This window comes from Lepus europaeus, chromosome 2 (assembly GCF_033115175.1).
Source record: "Lepus europaeus isolate LE1 chromosome 2, mLepTim1.pri, whole genome shotgun sequence".
NCBI lineage: Eukaryota > Metazoa > Chordata > Mammalia > Lagomorpha > Leporidae > Lepus > Lepus europaeus.
Genome location: NC_084828.1, coordinates 159,831,997 through 159,849,176, shown reverse-complemented (window position 1 = coordinate 159,849,176; position 17,180 = coordinate 159,831,997). Strand labels below are relative to the sequence as shown.

Genomic DNA, 17,180 nt, shown 5'->3' with positions numbered 1-17,180 from the left:
GCTCTCATAATAGTGACGAAGGGCCGTCTCCCAGAGCCAGCGTGTAGCCGAGGGGATAACATGCCTGTGTCCCATACCAGAGTACCTGGGTTCAACTCCCGAGTCTGGCTCCTCACTCCAACTTCCTGCCGATGCAGATCGTGGGAGGCAGGGACGGTCCAAGTAGCTGGGATCCTGCCATATGTGTGGGAGACCTGGATTGATTTTCTGGCTCCTAGCTTCAGCCTCTGCCCAACTCTGGCTGATGCGGGCATTTGGGTATGTGAGCCTGCGGATGGCAGCTCGCTCGCTCTCTCTCTCTCAGCCCCCACTGGGCCGGTGCTGTGGTGTAGCAGGTAAAGCTGCCATCTGCACACCGGCATCCCATATGGGCGCCGGTTCGAGTCTCGGCTGCTCCACTTCCGATCGGCTCTCTGGTATGGCCTGGGAAAGCAGTAGAAGATGGCCCAAGTCCTTGGGCCCCTGCACCCATGTGGGAGACCCAGATGAGGCTCCTGGCCCCTGGCTTTAGATCAGCACAGCTTCGACCACTGGGGCCAATTGGGGAATGGATCAGCGGATAGAAGATCTGTGTGTCTCTCTCTGCCTCTGCTTCTCTGTAACTCTGCCTTTCAAATACATAAATAAATCTTTAAAACAAGCAAAGAAAAAAACTAATCCACTGTATAGTATTATGTTAAAAAAAAAAAAAGTTCCAAAATACCCAAGGCTAGATAATCCAAGCAAAATTGTTCACTTTTTTTTTTTTTTTTTTTTTGACAGGCAGAGTTAGACAGTGAGAGAGAGAGACAGAGAGAAAGGTCTTCCTTCCGTTGGTTCACCCCCCAAATGGCTGCTACGACCTGCGCGCTGCACCGATCTGAAGCCAAGAGCCAGGTGCTTCCTCCTGGTCTCCCACGTGGGTACAGGGCCCAAGCACTTGGGCCATCCTCCACTGCCTTCCTGGGCCACAGCAGAGAGCTGGACTGGAAGAGGAGCAACCGGGACAAAATCTGGTGCCCCAACCGGGTCTAGAACCCGGTGTGCCGGCGCCAAAGGCTGAGGATTAGCCTATTGAGCTGCGGCACCGACCCCACTGCTTTTGTTATACTTGAAACAGTGCCCAAAGAAAGTATCCATATGGAAGGGTTTTCAGGAGTGGAAGGGAGATCACTGGGATTTGTGTCCCCGGATCCTCTCCCTGCGTCTGTGACGTGCTGCTCAGTGTCTGGGTGCCTTCCTTTCTAAGGCCCTGAGCCCTGACTTCTGATGGGACTGCTCTCGCGGCTGGAACCAAGTGCCTGGGAGCTCTGTGCATGCACAGTCCTTCCCCGTGGCCCACTGGTGCTGGAGTTTGAGAGCCTAGTAGTCCCGTCATGAGTTGTACGACTTACACCCCGAGGTCTCAGGTGGGCCCTGGTAGACAGAACTTTGTGTGGCATTGGAGTGAAATCGCACTCTACCTTGGTTTCTGTTTCCTTGAGCAGCTGCCCTGGACAGCATTTACATGAGAGACCACTAGCACACAAATCCTTGACCTGGACTCTCTGCTCCTATATATGGAATTGTCTCAAATGCCAACTCTTCGAGGTGAAAATCTTAGTGTAAATTTATTTTTCGAGGCCAGCATTGTGGCTTAGTGGGTCAAACTACTGCCTGCAACCCCAGCATCCCATGTGGGATCGCTGGCTCGAGTCCCGGCTGTTCTGCTTCCAGTCCAGCTCCCTCCCTGCTAATGCACCTGGGGAGCAGCAAACGATGGCCAAGTCCTCGGGCCCCTACTACCCACATGGAGACCCGGATGGAGTTTTAGGCTCCTGGCTTGAGCCTGTCCCCCTCACCCCAACCCTTGGCCACCCCAGCCTTGTGACAATGTGGAGACCGAACCAGAGGATGGATGATCTCTTTCTCCCTCTGTTACTCTACCTTTCAAATAAAAATAAATAAATAAATAAGTAAAATCCTTAAATCAATAAAACAAATTTCTTTCTAGATCATGTTCAGGAAATAACAGAATCTTTTTAAAAATGTATTTATTTGAAAGGCAGAGTGACAGAGATCTTCCAGCTAGTAGTTCACTCCTCAAATGGCCACAACAGCTGGGGGTTGGCCACGCTAAAGCCAGGAGCCAGGAACTCCATCCAGGTCTCCCACATGGGTGGCAGGGACTCAAATACGTGGGACGTCAGCTGCTGCCTTCCTGGACACATTAGCAGGGACTCGAGACCACATCCTGATAGAAGATGTGGATATTCTAAGTGCTGGTTTAACTCATCACACCCCTACACCAGCCCAAGGATTTATCTCTTTACACAAGTCAAATCTGACATATGAGGCTTTAAAAATTTGTTGAACATGGAATTAAAAGATAAATTTATTTTGGTGCAAAAAATTTTGAAATGCATGCAAATGAGGGGTCTTCAAAAGGTCATGGAAATGCATATTATGAAAAAACTACCTGGATTTTCATTGTTCTGTGAACTTCTTGTACATGAGAATTAAATACATTTTGCTATTTAGAAATTTAATGTTAACAGCTCACTAAGGAATTACTAGGGACTGGAAAGTTAATGAACACTAGAGCTATTCAGGTGGGATCATATTCTATCAGTGATATATACAATGACAGTCTGGATCTATGGTGTGTAGAAAAAGAGCTATTCTTGGTTCAGGTGTAAGATCAAGTTATTAAGTGGTTGCTTGGGGAAGCCCAGAATTAGAGGGAAGGGAATTGGCTCTTTAGAGAATTTCGCTCAAGCCATCATAGCCTAACAAATCCATTTGTTCCCCTGTAACAAGATTTCTCCCTAAAAGGTCTGACCTAGACACCCAGGCTGTCAGAGTGTTTCCTCTCCCCAAACAGGACTGGAAAAATCCCGGCTCGGTGTTTTACTGATATTACGAACGAGAGCATGTAGACTTAGATTTGAAGCCCCTTGCCCGAGAGAATTCCTGCCAGGATGCAGGAGTTTGAACTCTGGCAATCTCATTCCCAAATCCTTGGCTCTCCTGGCTGCCTAATGATGCTCAGCATTGTGTCCTGTGTTTAAAGTGGGACACAGGCTCGGGGGAGTTCAGAAACTCGCCAGAGCCAGCAGAGTGAGTCCCAGAGCTCTTGTTGCCTTGTACAACCCCGATCATCTAGTTCCTTCTTTCTTGTGACTCTGTAGCTCCTTCGAGTTCTCCCCTGGCCCCGCCACGCTGCTGAGTATCTTAGGAAGGCCGTGGTGGTGGTGGCCGCGATGATCACCGAGTACCTACAAGGTCAGGGGCGCCTTGACTGGTCCAGCCAGCCCTGCGTGGAGACTGTATACCACCTCTGCAGACCTCACAGGAAAAGTCGACTTTATGAAAGGAGCCAGTGGCTTCTCCAACACCTAGTGACACGCATGAGGGGTAATTAGAGTGGCACGGGAAACAAGAGTAATTCGGTTGCTCAGAGATTAGGAAAACTTCAGGGTGTTTTACTAAACACATGAAAGCCATCAAAGATATTGTGACACGTTCATTCCCACCATTACTTTGCAGGATGGGTTGCATTAAGAAAACTTTTCAATTGGCAGCTAACATCTGGTGGTGGTTTCCTTTATTTATTTGAAAGACAGAGCCTCTCTCTCTCTCTCTCTCTCTTTCTTTCTTTCTCTCTCTCTCTCTCTCTCTCTCTCTCTCTCTCTCACACACACACACACACACACACAGTGGGGGCGGGGATGGGGGCGAGGGATCTTCCACCTGCTGGTTCATTTCCCAAATGGCCACAGCAGTCAGGATCGCCCCATGCAGAAGCCAGGAGCTCAGTCTGGGTCTCTCATGTGGGCAGCAGGAACTCAAGTACTTGAGCCATCACCTGCTGCTTCCCAGGAGTATTAGCCTAGAAATGGGTCAGAGCCAGAGTAGCAGGGACTCAACCCAGCTCTCTGATTGGGCAGGCAGGAGTCTCAAGTGGCTTAACCTGCTGTGCCACAATGCCTGCCCCTTTCCGTGGTGGCTGACATTTCTTGGTCTTTCCCCTAATTGTTTTTGTTTTGTTTCGTTTCTTAGCTTTCTTTAGGGAGAAGGCTCTCCAACTCTCTTCTGACTGATTGAATAAAACAGAGGGAAGAACAGAAATCGAGGGAGGACTTAGAGGAGACAAGCTACCGAGCATTGAGTGACCTATATTACACACAAACTCACAAATTAGAGAACTGCTAAGTTAGGAAGGTGTGGAGTAGTGACTTTTTTTATTCTATGTCAGGGGCATGCGCTTGGCACAGCTGCTGTGTCATTGCCTCAGATGCCTGCGTTTCCAATCCAGCTTCCCACTGAACACAACCTGGGAGGCAGTGGATGATGACTCAAGTATTTGGGCCCCAGCTACCCACATGGGAGACCTGGACTAGTTTGAGGGTTCTGGCTTTGCCTTGCCCAGCCTCGAGGTGGTGTGGGGGCAGGTTTCAACTGGTGGTGGAAGATCTTTCTGTCTTTGAAATAAAATGAAAATAAATAAATAAATTTAAAAGCCACTATGTGGGCCGGCGCCGCGGCTCACTAGGCTAATCCTCCACCTTGCGGCGCCAGCACACCGGGTTCTAGTCCCGGTCGGGGCACCGATCCTGTCCCGGTTGCCCCTTTTCCAGGCCAGCTCTCTGCTGTGGCCAGGGAGTGCAGTGGAGGATGGCCCAAGTGCTTGGGCCCTGCACCCCATGGGAGACCAGGAGAAGCACCTGGCTCCTGTCATCGGATCAGCGCGGTGCGCCGGCCGCAGCGTGCCTACCGCGGCGGCCATTGGAGGGTGAACCAACGGCAAAAGGAAGACCTTTCTCTCTGCCTCTCTCTCTCACTGTCCACTCTGCCTGTCAAAAATTAAAAAAAAAAAAAAAGCCACTATGTGGAGGCTGGCGTTGTGGCATAGTGGGTAAAGCCACCGCCTGCAGTACTGGCATCCTATATAGGCGCCAGTTCGAGTCCCGGTTGCTCCACTTTTGATCCAGCTCTCTGCCATGGGCTGGGAAAGCAGTAGAAGACGACCCAAGCCCTTGGACCCCTGCACTCATGTGGGAGATCCAGAAACAACTCCTGGTTCCTGGCTCTGGTTCAGCTCAGTTCCGGCCGTTGAGACCATTTAGGGAGTGAACCAGCAGATGGAAGATTCCCACCTCCTCTTGCCTCTGCCTCTCTGTAACTCTGCCTTTCAAATAAATAAATAATTTTTTTTAAAAAAAGCCATTTTTTGAAGGCTGGATTGTTGCCAGGAATGGATTGTAACAGGCCCTACCCACAGAACCCAGCTGGGGGGCAATGGACAGAATTCTTTAATGTAGATGATGGTTTTTGTTTATTTTCTTGTCTGATAAGTGAAACTTCCTGGTTTAGTTCATAACCAACCTCTGGAACCTAAATAATGTGTTTACATTCTCCTAGAAAGCTTACTGAGTAGATGACTGGTAATTACATTACCCATCAATTATTTTTTCTACGCTAACTAGGACTGCCAAATAATAATCTGACAATGAGAATTGCAAGCAAATGAGTTCAGATGTCCATAGCACACCAACAAAATCAAATATTTAACCAATTCTGGAGGAGTGAATTGCCCTTTATCAGGACTTGAGAGTGAGCTATAAAGTGTGTGTTACAGCTACTTGATTCAAAAGGTTACTTTTGAATGCTTTATGAAGTTTAAAGGCATAGGTCAACTATAACATCTTCACAGCAGAAATCTAAAAGGAACCTTGATCAGCAGTTCTTACTAAAAAGCTACATAAAAACAGGCTGAGGGATGGGCATTTGGCCTACAGGTTAAGACACCAACTAAGACACCTGTGTCCCATATTGGAGTGCTTAGGTTTCTAGCCTGGCTCTGCCCCCTGATTCCAGCTAATAAACATCTTGGGAGGCAGCAGGTGACGGCTCAAGTAGTTGGGTCCCTGCACCTGCCTAGGGACCCAGGTTGAGTTCTGGGCTCTCAGATTTCACCTTACCCAACCCCAGCTGTTGCAGGCACTTGAGGAATGAACAAGTGGATGGGAGATCTCTCTCTCTCTGCCTTTCAAATAAATAAAAATAAACTAAATGTCCCCTCCACCTGTGCTCCCCGGCAGGATTCCAGCCTCAGGTCTTTGGTCCTCCCTCTCGGAAGCCCCTGCCCTCCTGAGCCATCGTCCCTGCTTCACGTGCCAGGAACCCAGGGTCCTCTCCAGGACGGCTATCGTGTCTGCAGGGCCCCAGCTCAGGGCTTTGTTCCCGACACAAGGACAGTTTGTGTATCCCCGGGGTGTTAGGGAAGGAGTTCTGGGGACCTGGCTGGACAGGGAGGGCAGGTGGGTTTCTCCTCCGATGCTTTCACGCATCGGGCTCCGCGAGAGTGGGCAGTTAGTGCCCCATGCTGCATCCCAGGCTCTGTGGCACAGGTGCCCCAGCAGAGCCTTATGGCCCAACTCCGCTCCACGAGACCCTTCAACAGCAAACCTGCCAACCCCAGGCAGGATGCCCACTGTCTTTGCTGCTGTACAATTTCTCTCTGGTAAGGGTGGGTCTGTCCTCTGCAAAGCCGTACCTTAGGGTTTCACTGGGCACAACCTTGGTAACAACACTGTCTGAGGGTCCTGGGATGCCCTGGTGAGAAGTCAGGACCAGTGTGGGCAGCAGCACCAGAGAACGGCAGCCAGGAAATGGCACCGGCTCACAGGCGGTTCCCAGGAGAACTTTGTTTTGAAGTCAAATGCCATCTTCTGCCAGGGCCAATAAGTGTTAGTCTTTAGTTTATGGGAGAATGTAAAATTGTATTCTTTGCTAATTTTGTTTCTGAAATGTGGAGTCAGCTGCCAGCATGGTGTGCACCTGACTCTCCAGGTGGGTGGGAACTGCTTCCAGAGCCTTCTGGGAGAAGAAAGGAAGGGCTGGGCCTAGTGGCATTGGTTTCATTTTTGAAGTGAAAAGTGATCCTTTTTGTTTTTTTAATTATTTATTTGAAAGGCAAAGTTACAGATAGGCAGAGGCAGAGAGAGAGAGAGAGAGAGAGAGAGAGAGAGTCCTCCATCCACTGGTTCACTCCCCAAATGGCTGCAATGGCCAGGCCAGGGACAGGCTGAAGCCAGGAGCCAGGAGCTTCTTCCAGGTCTCCCACATGGGTGCAGGGGCCCAAGGACTGCTTCCACAGCAGCTTTACTTGCTACGCCACAGTGTTGACCCCTAAAGAATGATCCTTCTTGTAGCAAAACTGGACAAGATTCTGCCTCCTATCTCTGGATCTGCTGGGGCACCCTGGCCACCCCAAAGCCTGACCCCCCCACTTCACCAAGCAGAGGCCAGGCTGTGACTGTGTGGTGCAGGTGTATACCTCCCCTCTGGCTTTTCCATGGCCCCCTCCCTTGGTTTGTACTACAGTAAAGTATGCCATCTTTTCAAAAATAGATACATGTATAAAACAACAAAAGCTGTACGTTTTAATTATAACATGCGCCAGCACCATCAGTGATGAAACATGCTATATCAGTGCAGAATGCACTGGCTCCTCACCGTCACCCTTGGTATACCAGTTGTCTTCCTCAACACCTCACGTGGTTTCATGTATGTGGTAACAATGAGAGTTGCTCACAGATACCTGTCTCTCCCTCTCCTTCTAGGCACTTGGTAAGATCCCATTCCCCATCCCCAGAATGTAGGCACAGCCGTGGGCCTTCTTTGAACAGCCTTCCGAGGGAAGAAGTCAGGATTGTCACACCATTCTCTCTGCCTTCTGCGTGGCCACCTGGCAATGTTCCCAACAGCGGTTATCCAAATAGCCTGGTTTCTGGGGTGAGGATTGGGATCAACCCTCAGTAAACACAAGGCATAAGTAAGAAGGGAATCTTTATTATTTTAGGCTACTGAGATTTAGGAATTGTTACTGTAACCTAATCTAGTCTGCCTGATACTATAAATATACACAGATATATAGCTATATATCTGTGTATATATACAGTAACTTGTGGTAGGCGTCACAGAATTTAGAAATGCAGTCAGATGGGGGTTGGCGTCAGTAGCATAGCTGGTTAAGCTGCCACCTGCGACACTGGCATCCCATATGCGCACAAGTTTAAGTCCCAGCTGCTCCACTTCCAATTTGGTTCACTGTCAATGCACCTGGGAAAACAGCAGCAGATGGCCCAAGTGCTTGGGTCCCTACCACCCACATAGGAGACCTGGATGGAGCTCTTGGCTCCTGGCTTCAGCCTGGCCCAGTCTAGGACATTTTGGTCATTATGGGAGTGAACCAGCAGATGGAAGACCTCTGTCTCTCTTCTCTCTCTGTGACTCTTTCAAATACATAGAATAAATCTTTAGAAAAAAAAAATCAAATGGAGGCCAGTGCCAGTTCGAGTCCCAGCTGCTCCACTTCTGATCCAGTGCTCTGCCATGGCCTGGGAAAGCAGAAGATGGCCCAAGTCCTTGGGCCCCTGGACCCGTGTGGGAGACCTGAAAGAAGCTCCTGGCTTCTGGATTTGGATCAGCCCAGCTCTAGCTGTTGCGGCCATTTGGGGAGTGAACCAGCAGATGGAATCCCTCTCTCTTCCTCTGCCTTTCTATAACTTTGCTTTTTAAATAATAAATCTTTAAAAAAAAATTTAAAAAATGGAACAAGTTTGGGATTGAAAAGATAAAACAGATGAAATCAGAGCACATTCTACCTAAAATCACCATTCAGAATTTTACAAATGGCCTACCATGTCTATAAAACCAAGTTCCATTGCTTGGGCTGTGCAAACACTCTATTTTATGGAATGAAGCACTTTATGGTTCTAGAATAAAAAATAAAGCCAGGGAAGGCATTTGGCACGGCACTTAGGACACCAGCATCCTGTATTGGAGGGCTGGGGTTCAGGTCCTGGCTTGGCTCTCGATTCCAGCTTTCTACTAATGCACACGCTGGAAGGCAACAGGAGACAGCTCAAGTACTTGGGTCTCTGCCACCCACACAGGAGACTCGGGTCGAGTTTCCAGCTCTTGGCTTCAGCCTGGCCTGGTTACAGCTATTGTGGGCATTTAGGGAGTGAACGTGTCTATCTCCGCCTTTCAAATAAAATAAAATTTTAAAAAGCCAATTAAGATCTTAAAGAATGAACAGAAAAATTATTAAGCATAGAACAGAAACGAATGAGCAGCTACCCTCCAAGATTCTTTAATATAGCATAGTGCTTAACAGAAGGACTCTGATCAAAAAATGAAGAATAACAACTGGAGGTCACTGCAAAGAAAACAGACTCTTAAACATATAAAATGATACTCAGCGTTACTTACCAGACCAGACAGGGTCAAGCTAGGCTACGCTGCCTTAAGAGCAAAATGTTACACAATAGCTTATCATTAATAGTGATGTTCTTCTAACCTATAGCTATGCCATCTGGATCTCTGACCTCCAAAGTGTGGGAAGTGTATTCTGAGTCATATGACCCCTACCTAAATATATGAGGAGTCAGAAAAACAAGGAATGAACAAGCAATGTCATGAACATAATTTTGTCAAGGACTCAGAAGTGAAAAATAAATGTATCACTCTTCTCCAACCGATTGTCAGAGATCCAAACATTTGATAACGTGTGTGTAAACAGGTACTCTCCCATATTGTTAGTGGGGAATGTAAATTCGTACATCTATAGAAGACAATTTGGCATTATCAAAATCCATATACTTTTTTCTACTCGAAAAGGCAGAGGAAAGAGAGAGCAAAGTATCTTCCATCCGCTAGTTCACTCCCCAAATCCCTATGAGTCAGGGCTGGACCAGGCTTAAGTCAGGAGCCCAAAACTTCATCCAGGAACCTCAAATGGGTGGCAGGGCTCAAGCCCATGAGCCATCATCTGCCATCTCCCAGGATGCATGAGCAGGAAGCTGTACTGGAAGCCAAGCAGCTGGGACTCCAACTCAACCAAACTCCATATGGGATGCAGGGTTTGCATGCAGTGACTTAACCCAGTGTGACAATGCACACCCTAAAATCATGATTTTTAACTTTGCTATCTGCTAGTTTATCCTGCAGACTGAAATGTTAGGCACAATCTTATTCTTTCTGTAATAACTACATAATCAACAAACTCTTAAACGTCCATCAGTGGAGACCACATTGAATTGACACACCCTATGATGGAATACCATGCAATCACAGAAACAAGTAAGATCTATAAACTGAAAATAAGCTCCATAGTTCATAATTGAAGGGGGGAACCCCAATAATATATATACCTTACCATTTAGGTAAAAAAGGAAAATACACATTTCCATTGTTTGTACAAAGTATCTACTGTAACTAAGAAACTCATCGACTTGCTTCCAGGAGGAACTAAAAGGCAGGAAGACTATTACAACAGAGCCTGCTGTATCCTTTGCTTCTTAACATGCTAACATACCATCTAATCGAAGTTTTAAAGCATCTATAGGCTTTGGATTCAGATTGCCACTGCGACCTCGAGCAAGTTAGTTTTCTCATCTACAAAACGCATTCACGTTATGTTCTTTGTGGGGTGAGAAACCAAAATTCAAATTAATTTTTCCATGCAGGTATTTAAATATGAAATTGGCAAGTTGTAGGGGCGGTAAGGAACTAATAAAGTGGCATTTTTTTAATGTGAATTAAGTTTGGTATACGTAAGGTGTGATGAGACTGACGGCAGGACATGTGGTCACATGACAGCATACTGGGAAGATGCTGAGAGCCAGCGTTAAGGTCTTTGTTTCCAGAGCACAAGAAGCAGGACTGAGTTAAGATCCCTTCAGTGCTGTGTGGAAAGGAAAACTGGAGAAGCACTCAGGAGAAAGCCAATCACACGAACAGCTGATGCTGATATTTGGCCTTAACTCTTTCCATCCCAAATTAGTTTTAGGGAACTTAAATTTGAGTTTTCCTAATTCAGGCAGTGGTCAAAAGAGAACTCTGAAGACTAAGTACTATCCAATTTACGTTCCCTTGATTTCTATCACATTTTGATACCTTCTTGTAGGTTATGAGATTTGCTTTAAAGCACACTAACACCAGATAAAAGATAACAAAGGTCCATTTGTTTAATAGACATTTATTCCTTTACTTAAACCACCTCTACACACAGCCAAAATGCATGTTAAGATTTTGAGTGGGAAGGAATTGAGATCTCAAGTTTATTGGTCTGCCACCACATTTTCTGAAAATTAGCGGAATCTTCTGAAACCCTTAGAGGAAACAGGAGAAAACCTTATTCAGAGCAGCGAGGAACTAGATTTTGAAAACAAACGACCTATTAGCACACCCTCCCTTGAAGGATTTGAGGCAGTTATTCCCTTCACACTCAAGTTCACCCTGGGAGATGGTAGCCTGATCTACCTGAACACAAGCCAAACAGAAATGCCCCGCGCGGTGGTATTTTAAGCTAAGGTAGGCACAAGCCAATGGCCCAACTTTGTATAAGACCTTGAGGGTAGTCAGAGACAAGACAGATTAACTACAGGCAATTTAGGGTTCATTTGATACCAGGAACTTGTATTGACATCATCACTCTTCTCACTGCCCTTCTGGGAATGGATAATGTGGGTCAACCCAAGATGATCTGCTAAAACTGATGAAGACAGACAAAACTTTAAATAGCAAATCTTATTTTTCCCCCTAATATGGCTAGAGGATTCACAACATTCACAAATTGTCACAGGCATTAAAAAAAGAAAACTTCATTAAATCTCATCAATCTAACCTGACACTTAAATGTATGTACCTAATAGACATTAGCCTACCAGATCCCTACTCTAGTACTGACTATTAGCTTGTAAACTTCAAGGTAACCTAACATTCAATTCCCATCAAAATACACCAGTGTACACATTATGCACCAAATTCAGGATTCTAAGTTCCATGGAGCCATAGGATTGAACAAGGAACTTTCAGGTATTTATGTTAAATAGTACCAGAGTATGTGTTTAGGATAACCTGTATTTCATTTCTAAGAGAAACTCAGTGTAAACACGATGGCATTTTGGGAATATTTTTCTTTTAGAGGCAGAAGCTGCAAAAACTTAACACTGGAGTAGATCTACAAATGTGACACAATCATGACACAGGGTCAGGGCAGCCTCTCATCCTATAAGCTCCCAAGCAGAATCCCATTCTAAAAGTTTGTACTTGCTAACCCATAAACCCAGAAGAGCATACCACATGCACCAAACAAATCTACAGGGCTAGTTTCAACACTCCTCTTTTCAAGAGTTTATTTTACACCTATTTTACCACACAGCATGTTTTAAACACTGACACATGAATCCCCTAATAAGGTAAAAGTTTACCTTATTAGAAACAAGATACACCAGTCTTCAAACATTATTGCACTTTTAACTTTCATAATTTGACAAAGCATTCATGAAATTATTGGCAGACTAGTTTAACAGACAAATAACACCTTTAAGCAGACGTTGACTGTCCTAAATGGTTTATTAGGTATGAATTTTACAAACATTACTTGAGTTAGCGGTAACGGTGCAGCTGGAGGGTATTGCGCCTTCTCCAGGCTGCACGGCGAGAACCACCAATAGTGTGGTGGAACTTGTGACCCTTTCCAAGGCCACGACTCTTGCGGCCTGCAGATGTCAGCCCACGCATTTCCCTGTGCTTGTGGACTGGCTTGGTGATCCACTGGGTGTCAGGATTTCTTCTGATGGCTTTATGGAATGGATCAATGAGGATAACCTCAAAGAATTTGTATGTGGAATCTTCACCAACCCAGTAAGAATTCAGGACTCTCAGAGCTCCACAGTGGCGCCCAGCTCGTTCCTAGAATAGGAAAAAAGGCCCAAGTCAGCCTCCCACAAAGCTTTAGCAGCAAAACAGACCTCTAACCCTTAGTGGTTCACCATTCCGTAACAGACTGAAGCTATTCACTTAATTCAAGTATTTCCCAAGCATCCTCCCTGACAGCCAGGCATTTTAAGCCTGGCACCGGATCACCAGACGTGCCAAGTAACACATGGACACATTCTTAGGTTGAAACACATGCATTCCCTCCTAAAGCATGCCTGTTAGTGCGTGGTGACAAAGTTTAGGATTCCGACGCACTTTTCTTCTAACACCACTGCCAGGTCAGTAGGCTTTTCTATCAGTTTTAAGAACCAGCAAATGGAAACCTCTAACACTGAATTTCAAGTTAAAAAAAAAAAAAAAATCTATCCACTGTCTCTAATCTGTATTTCAGGGTTTGCAGGCCACATCACTTCTTCTGGTTTTTCTTGGCCTCTTTAATTAAGAACATTTTTACCTCCCAGAAGCCAGGCTCTAGTTTGCCAACTCCTACAACACAGAATATCTGAACTAACCCAGAAGAAAACTTGCGACCCTAAGCAACATAGTAAATGCACCTGCTATACAGTTGGGGAAATGTGCTCTAAGGTGAAACTTCAAAATCTTGGATTTCACATGTTAATCAAGAAGCCAACACATACAAGGATCACTACAGTAGAAAGCACAAACCCAATTTATACACAGGAAGGCTCACCTGGGTGCCACCAGAAGCTCGCTCCTACCCTTCCGTCCCACCCCCCCTCCCAAGAGGTGATCAATTCCACCAGTACTCTTTACCTCGGCAACAGACTGAAGGCTTCGTGCAAACTTGAGCTGGTTAACGCCATGATGGACAGGCTTGCCGTAGGTCGCACCCTTGGGAACCGGGCGCTTGCGGCCACCACGGCGCACACGAATCCTATAGATGACATAACCTATAGGCACAAGACAAAGTACAGAGATTTTATAAAAAGCCTCGAGACACCATGACCTGTCCCTGAAGTTCCAACACTGAAACTGCAAAACAATAATACAAATCGCCTGACCAAGACAAGAAATCAAAGAATACCAGGTTGTAAGGGGCCCTTAGGGTGAACACAGGCAGGTGGGTGGGACCTGTCATGACACCTGCCACTTCCGGATGAGCCCTACGCGAAGACACCAGGGCAGGGGTTGCTGGCTTCCCACGGGGGAGGCAATTTCACCGCGGGCCCACGCACCTTGTTTGGCCTTGTAGCCCAGCCTGCGCGCCTTGTCGGGCCGCGTGGGGCGCGGCGCCCTGTGCAGCGCCGAGAGCTGGCGGTACTGCCAGCAGCGGACCCGCAGGAGGAAGCGCATCACGTCCGACTGCTTCTTTCTCCATAGCTCCTGGATGTACTTGTACGCGCCCATCCTGGCTTACCTGAGAAACAAAACCACACCAAGCCGGCCGTTACTCCGCACATCCCCGCCGGGACACAATGAGAAGACCCCGTCCGTCCATCTTGGTTCCCCACCAACCACAAGGAAACCGCCGCCGACGAAAATGGTTCTGCACCAGCGGCGGGGACGGACGGCCCAAGCCCCACCTCCGCGACCGGGCGCCCCTGCGGCCCAGCGCTCCGGACATGGCTGCTGGGCGAACACACGGAACTCTATCCCGGTGCAGAGCGGGCAGGTGACCGCGGCAGGCGGCGTCCCAAAGGCCCGGCCTGCAAGGCGCCGCTGCCGCCCAGCACTCTCTCTCCAGGAAGAAGCACCCGCCCCACCCCCAGCAGCGGCCTAGCCTTCGGCCGCCCTCCTGCTCTCACTCCCACGCCTCCTTGAAGCTTTAGGCCCAACTTGAAATCGCGCCGCCATCACATTTTCCCCCCACACGCCCCGGAGGGCCGCCTCTCCACACCCTCGCTGCCCCGCATCCTGACCGAACTCCAGCCGCACAGGAGGCAGGGACAGCTCCGAGGACGCAGGGGTCCCAAGTCTGGATGGCTGAAACGGGGGGCGATGAGCGGCGGATGGAAAAGCGCAGATCCCCGACCCAGCCTACCTGATGGCTGCCGGCAGACGGAAAGGAAGGAGCCTTTCTCCCACAATCCCTTTTGGGCTCCTCCCCCACTTCAGACAGCCTCTTTCCGGTGGAAACGCGCGGCCACGCAAAGCCTCATGGGACTTGTAGTTCCGGCCTCGAGCCCGTTGGGCGGAGTTCTGCCGCGATTGGGTACCGCCTCCCGCTTGGTCCCGCCCCCTGCTCTGCGGAGTTGGAACCTGAGAGGGAGGTCGCTACGCCGAGGCGCGCGAGTTGGGGAGGGGTCGGCGAGCCGACACCACTGTCCCGCCGTCAGGAGGAGGCAAGTCGGGGCCGGGCTCCGAAGCCGGTGGCTCAGGGGACTCCTCACTCAGGGGTCGCTGCGGGTCCCTCCTGAGGGGCGCAGACGCGGGTCCTCGACGCCGCCGCAGCCCGCAGGGGGTCGTGCGGGGCCCGCTCGGCTTTCCTCGCCAGCGCCGTGCCGAGGGGTTTTCGCCCTAAAAGCGGTCAAGACGTGTGGGGGCGGGGCGGCGGTGTGTGCATCCGGATCTGACCTCGGATTTGCTAGCGTCAGAACCCCGGGTTTCCAGTGAAGACATTGATCTGCCGGGACCTGATCGGCCGGGGCGCGTGTTGCGGGACGAAGCCTGGAAAGTGCCCGCGATCGTCCTGCAGGACCAAGTTAACTTCTGTGCGCCCCCGGAATGTTTCCGCGAGTGTGACCGCCTGGTGGTTTTATTCATTGTTTATTTTAGTCAGCCTTGCGGTTTGCACCACCCCCAGAGTCCGCGTTGGAATGCGGCCCGAGTTGAAGCGAATCGTTATTTGCCTCCTCGGTTTTGCTTATTGCCCCCTCCCTCTACTCCATAGTTCCCCTTTTAAAATCCCAGTCTTACTCTCGGAGGAGCCCTGCCGTCGGGCGGTAGTTCGTTGAGCAGATATTAAGCGCCTGAGGCGTCCGTGCACCTGCCCAGCCGCAGTGAACCACGCGGAATTCTAGACATAAGTAGGCGGTTGCGTCTTGTTCCGTGACGAATGCTGAGAAGTATCGAGGGGATACGAATGTTGGGGGGTCAGGGTCTGCATCAACAGCTTCGAGGAGTGGCCTTGGGAAGCACCTCCCACTGTGTGCCGGCGACACCGGATGAGGGTGGGAGAGGCAGCCTCCACGCGTGGGCCGACATCCACACTTAACTGTGTCATCTGTGGCCTCGCAGCACAGCTGGAGCAGCCTCCAATTGTGCCTGGAATGTTCGGGGCAAGTTTTTTTGTTTTATTTTTTAATTTGAGCGGCGCTGCGGCAGAGCAGGTAAAGCCGCTGCCTGCTGTGCCAGCTTCCCATAGGGGCGCTGGTTCTAGTCCCGGCCACTCCACTTCCCATCCAGCTCTCTGCTGTGGCCTGGGAAAGCAGTGGAAGATGGCTCAAGTCCTTGGGCCCTGCACCCACGTGGGAGACCCAGAAGAAGCTCCTGGCTCCTGGCTTCGGATGGGCACGGTTCCGGCTGTTGCGGTCATTTGGGGAGTGAACCAGCAGAAGGAAGACCTCTCTCTCTCTCTGCCTCTCCTTCTCTCTCTGTGTAACTCTGACTTTCAAGTAAATAAATAAATCTTTTTAAGAGAAGATTTATTTGAAATGTAGAGACAGGCCAAATGGCCACACAGGTGGAAGCCAGGTGCCTGAAACTGCATCTGGGTCTCATATGGATGGCAGGGGCCCAGCCCTTAGGCCATCTTCCACTGTTTCCAGGTGCGTTAACAGGAAGCTGGAGAGGCCAGCGCTGTGGCACAGTGGGTTAAGCCCCTGGCCTGCGGTGCCAGCATCCCTTATGGGCACTGGTTCGATTTTCGGCTGCTCAAGTTCCAGTCCAGCTCTCTGCTGATGTGCCTGGGAGAATAGCAGAGGGTGGCCCAAGTCCTTGGGCCCCTGCACCCACGTAGGAGACCTGGAAAAAGCTGGCTTCATATCGGCTCAGTTCTGGCTGTTGCGGCCATTTGGGGTGTGAACCGGCAGATGGAAGACCCCCTCCCTCCGTCTCTACCTCTAACTCCGTCTTTCAAATTAAAAAAAAAAAAAAAAAAAACCAGGAAGCTGGATGGGAAGTGGAGCAGCTAGGACTGGAACTGGGACCCCGATGGGGGCGCCCCTAGGCAGCTTGTTTTGCGGCAAATCTTGGATTTTGGGTTTCAAACTGCCTGGGTTTGGAAACCACTGGAAGGTTTTGAGCAGAAGGGTCACTTCGCGTGACTTACATTTTTAAAAGGATAACTTCAATTGTTGCTTTGAGGCTAAAAGAGAAAGTGGAAGTGGAGAGACCAGTTAGGAGGTTATGTTTAACGTTTCTGTTGTAACAGATCACAGCAAATGTCCTGGCTTGAAATAACATTAATTTGTTACAGTCTGTATATCACAAATCTCACTGGGCCAAGATTAAGATATCCGCATGGC

The 17,180-nt window shown here is 48.9% G+C and overlaps 2 protein-coding genes across 3 annotated transcripts in view; one reads left to right on the top strand and one right to left on the bottom strand.

Annotated features, from left to right (window-relative positions):
• Nucleotides 1–12,138: 12,138 nt before the first annotated feature.
• Nucleotides 12,139–14,845, bottom strand: RPL15 (ribosomal protein L15). The gene is made up of 4 exons (XM_062215220.1): nt 14,756–14,845; nt 13,950–14,131; nt 13,528–13,664; nt 12,139–12,726 (listed from the first exon to the last, which is right to left on the bottom strand). The coding sequence occupies exons 2-4, from the start codon at nt 14,119–14,121 to the stop codon at nt 12,421–12,423; spliced, it is 615 nt and encodes a 204-aa protein (XP_062071204.1). The 5' UTR covers nt 14,122–14,131; nt 14,756–14,845; the 3' UTR covers nt 12,139–12,420.
• Nucleotides 14,846–14,959: 114 nt separating this feature from the next.
• Nucleotides 14,960–17,180, top strand: part of NKIRAS1 (NFKB inhibitor interacting Ras like 1) — a 48,524-nt gene continuing 46,303 nt past the window's right edge. For both annotated transcript variants that reach the window (XM_062215271.1, XM_062215252.1), the window contains exon 1: nt 14,960–15,056. The gene's annotated coding sequence lies outside the window, so the exon portion shown is untranslated. The remainder of the gene's footprint in view (nt 15,057–17,180) is intronic.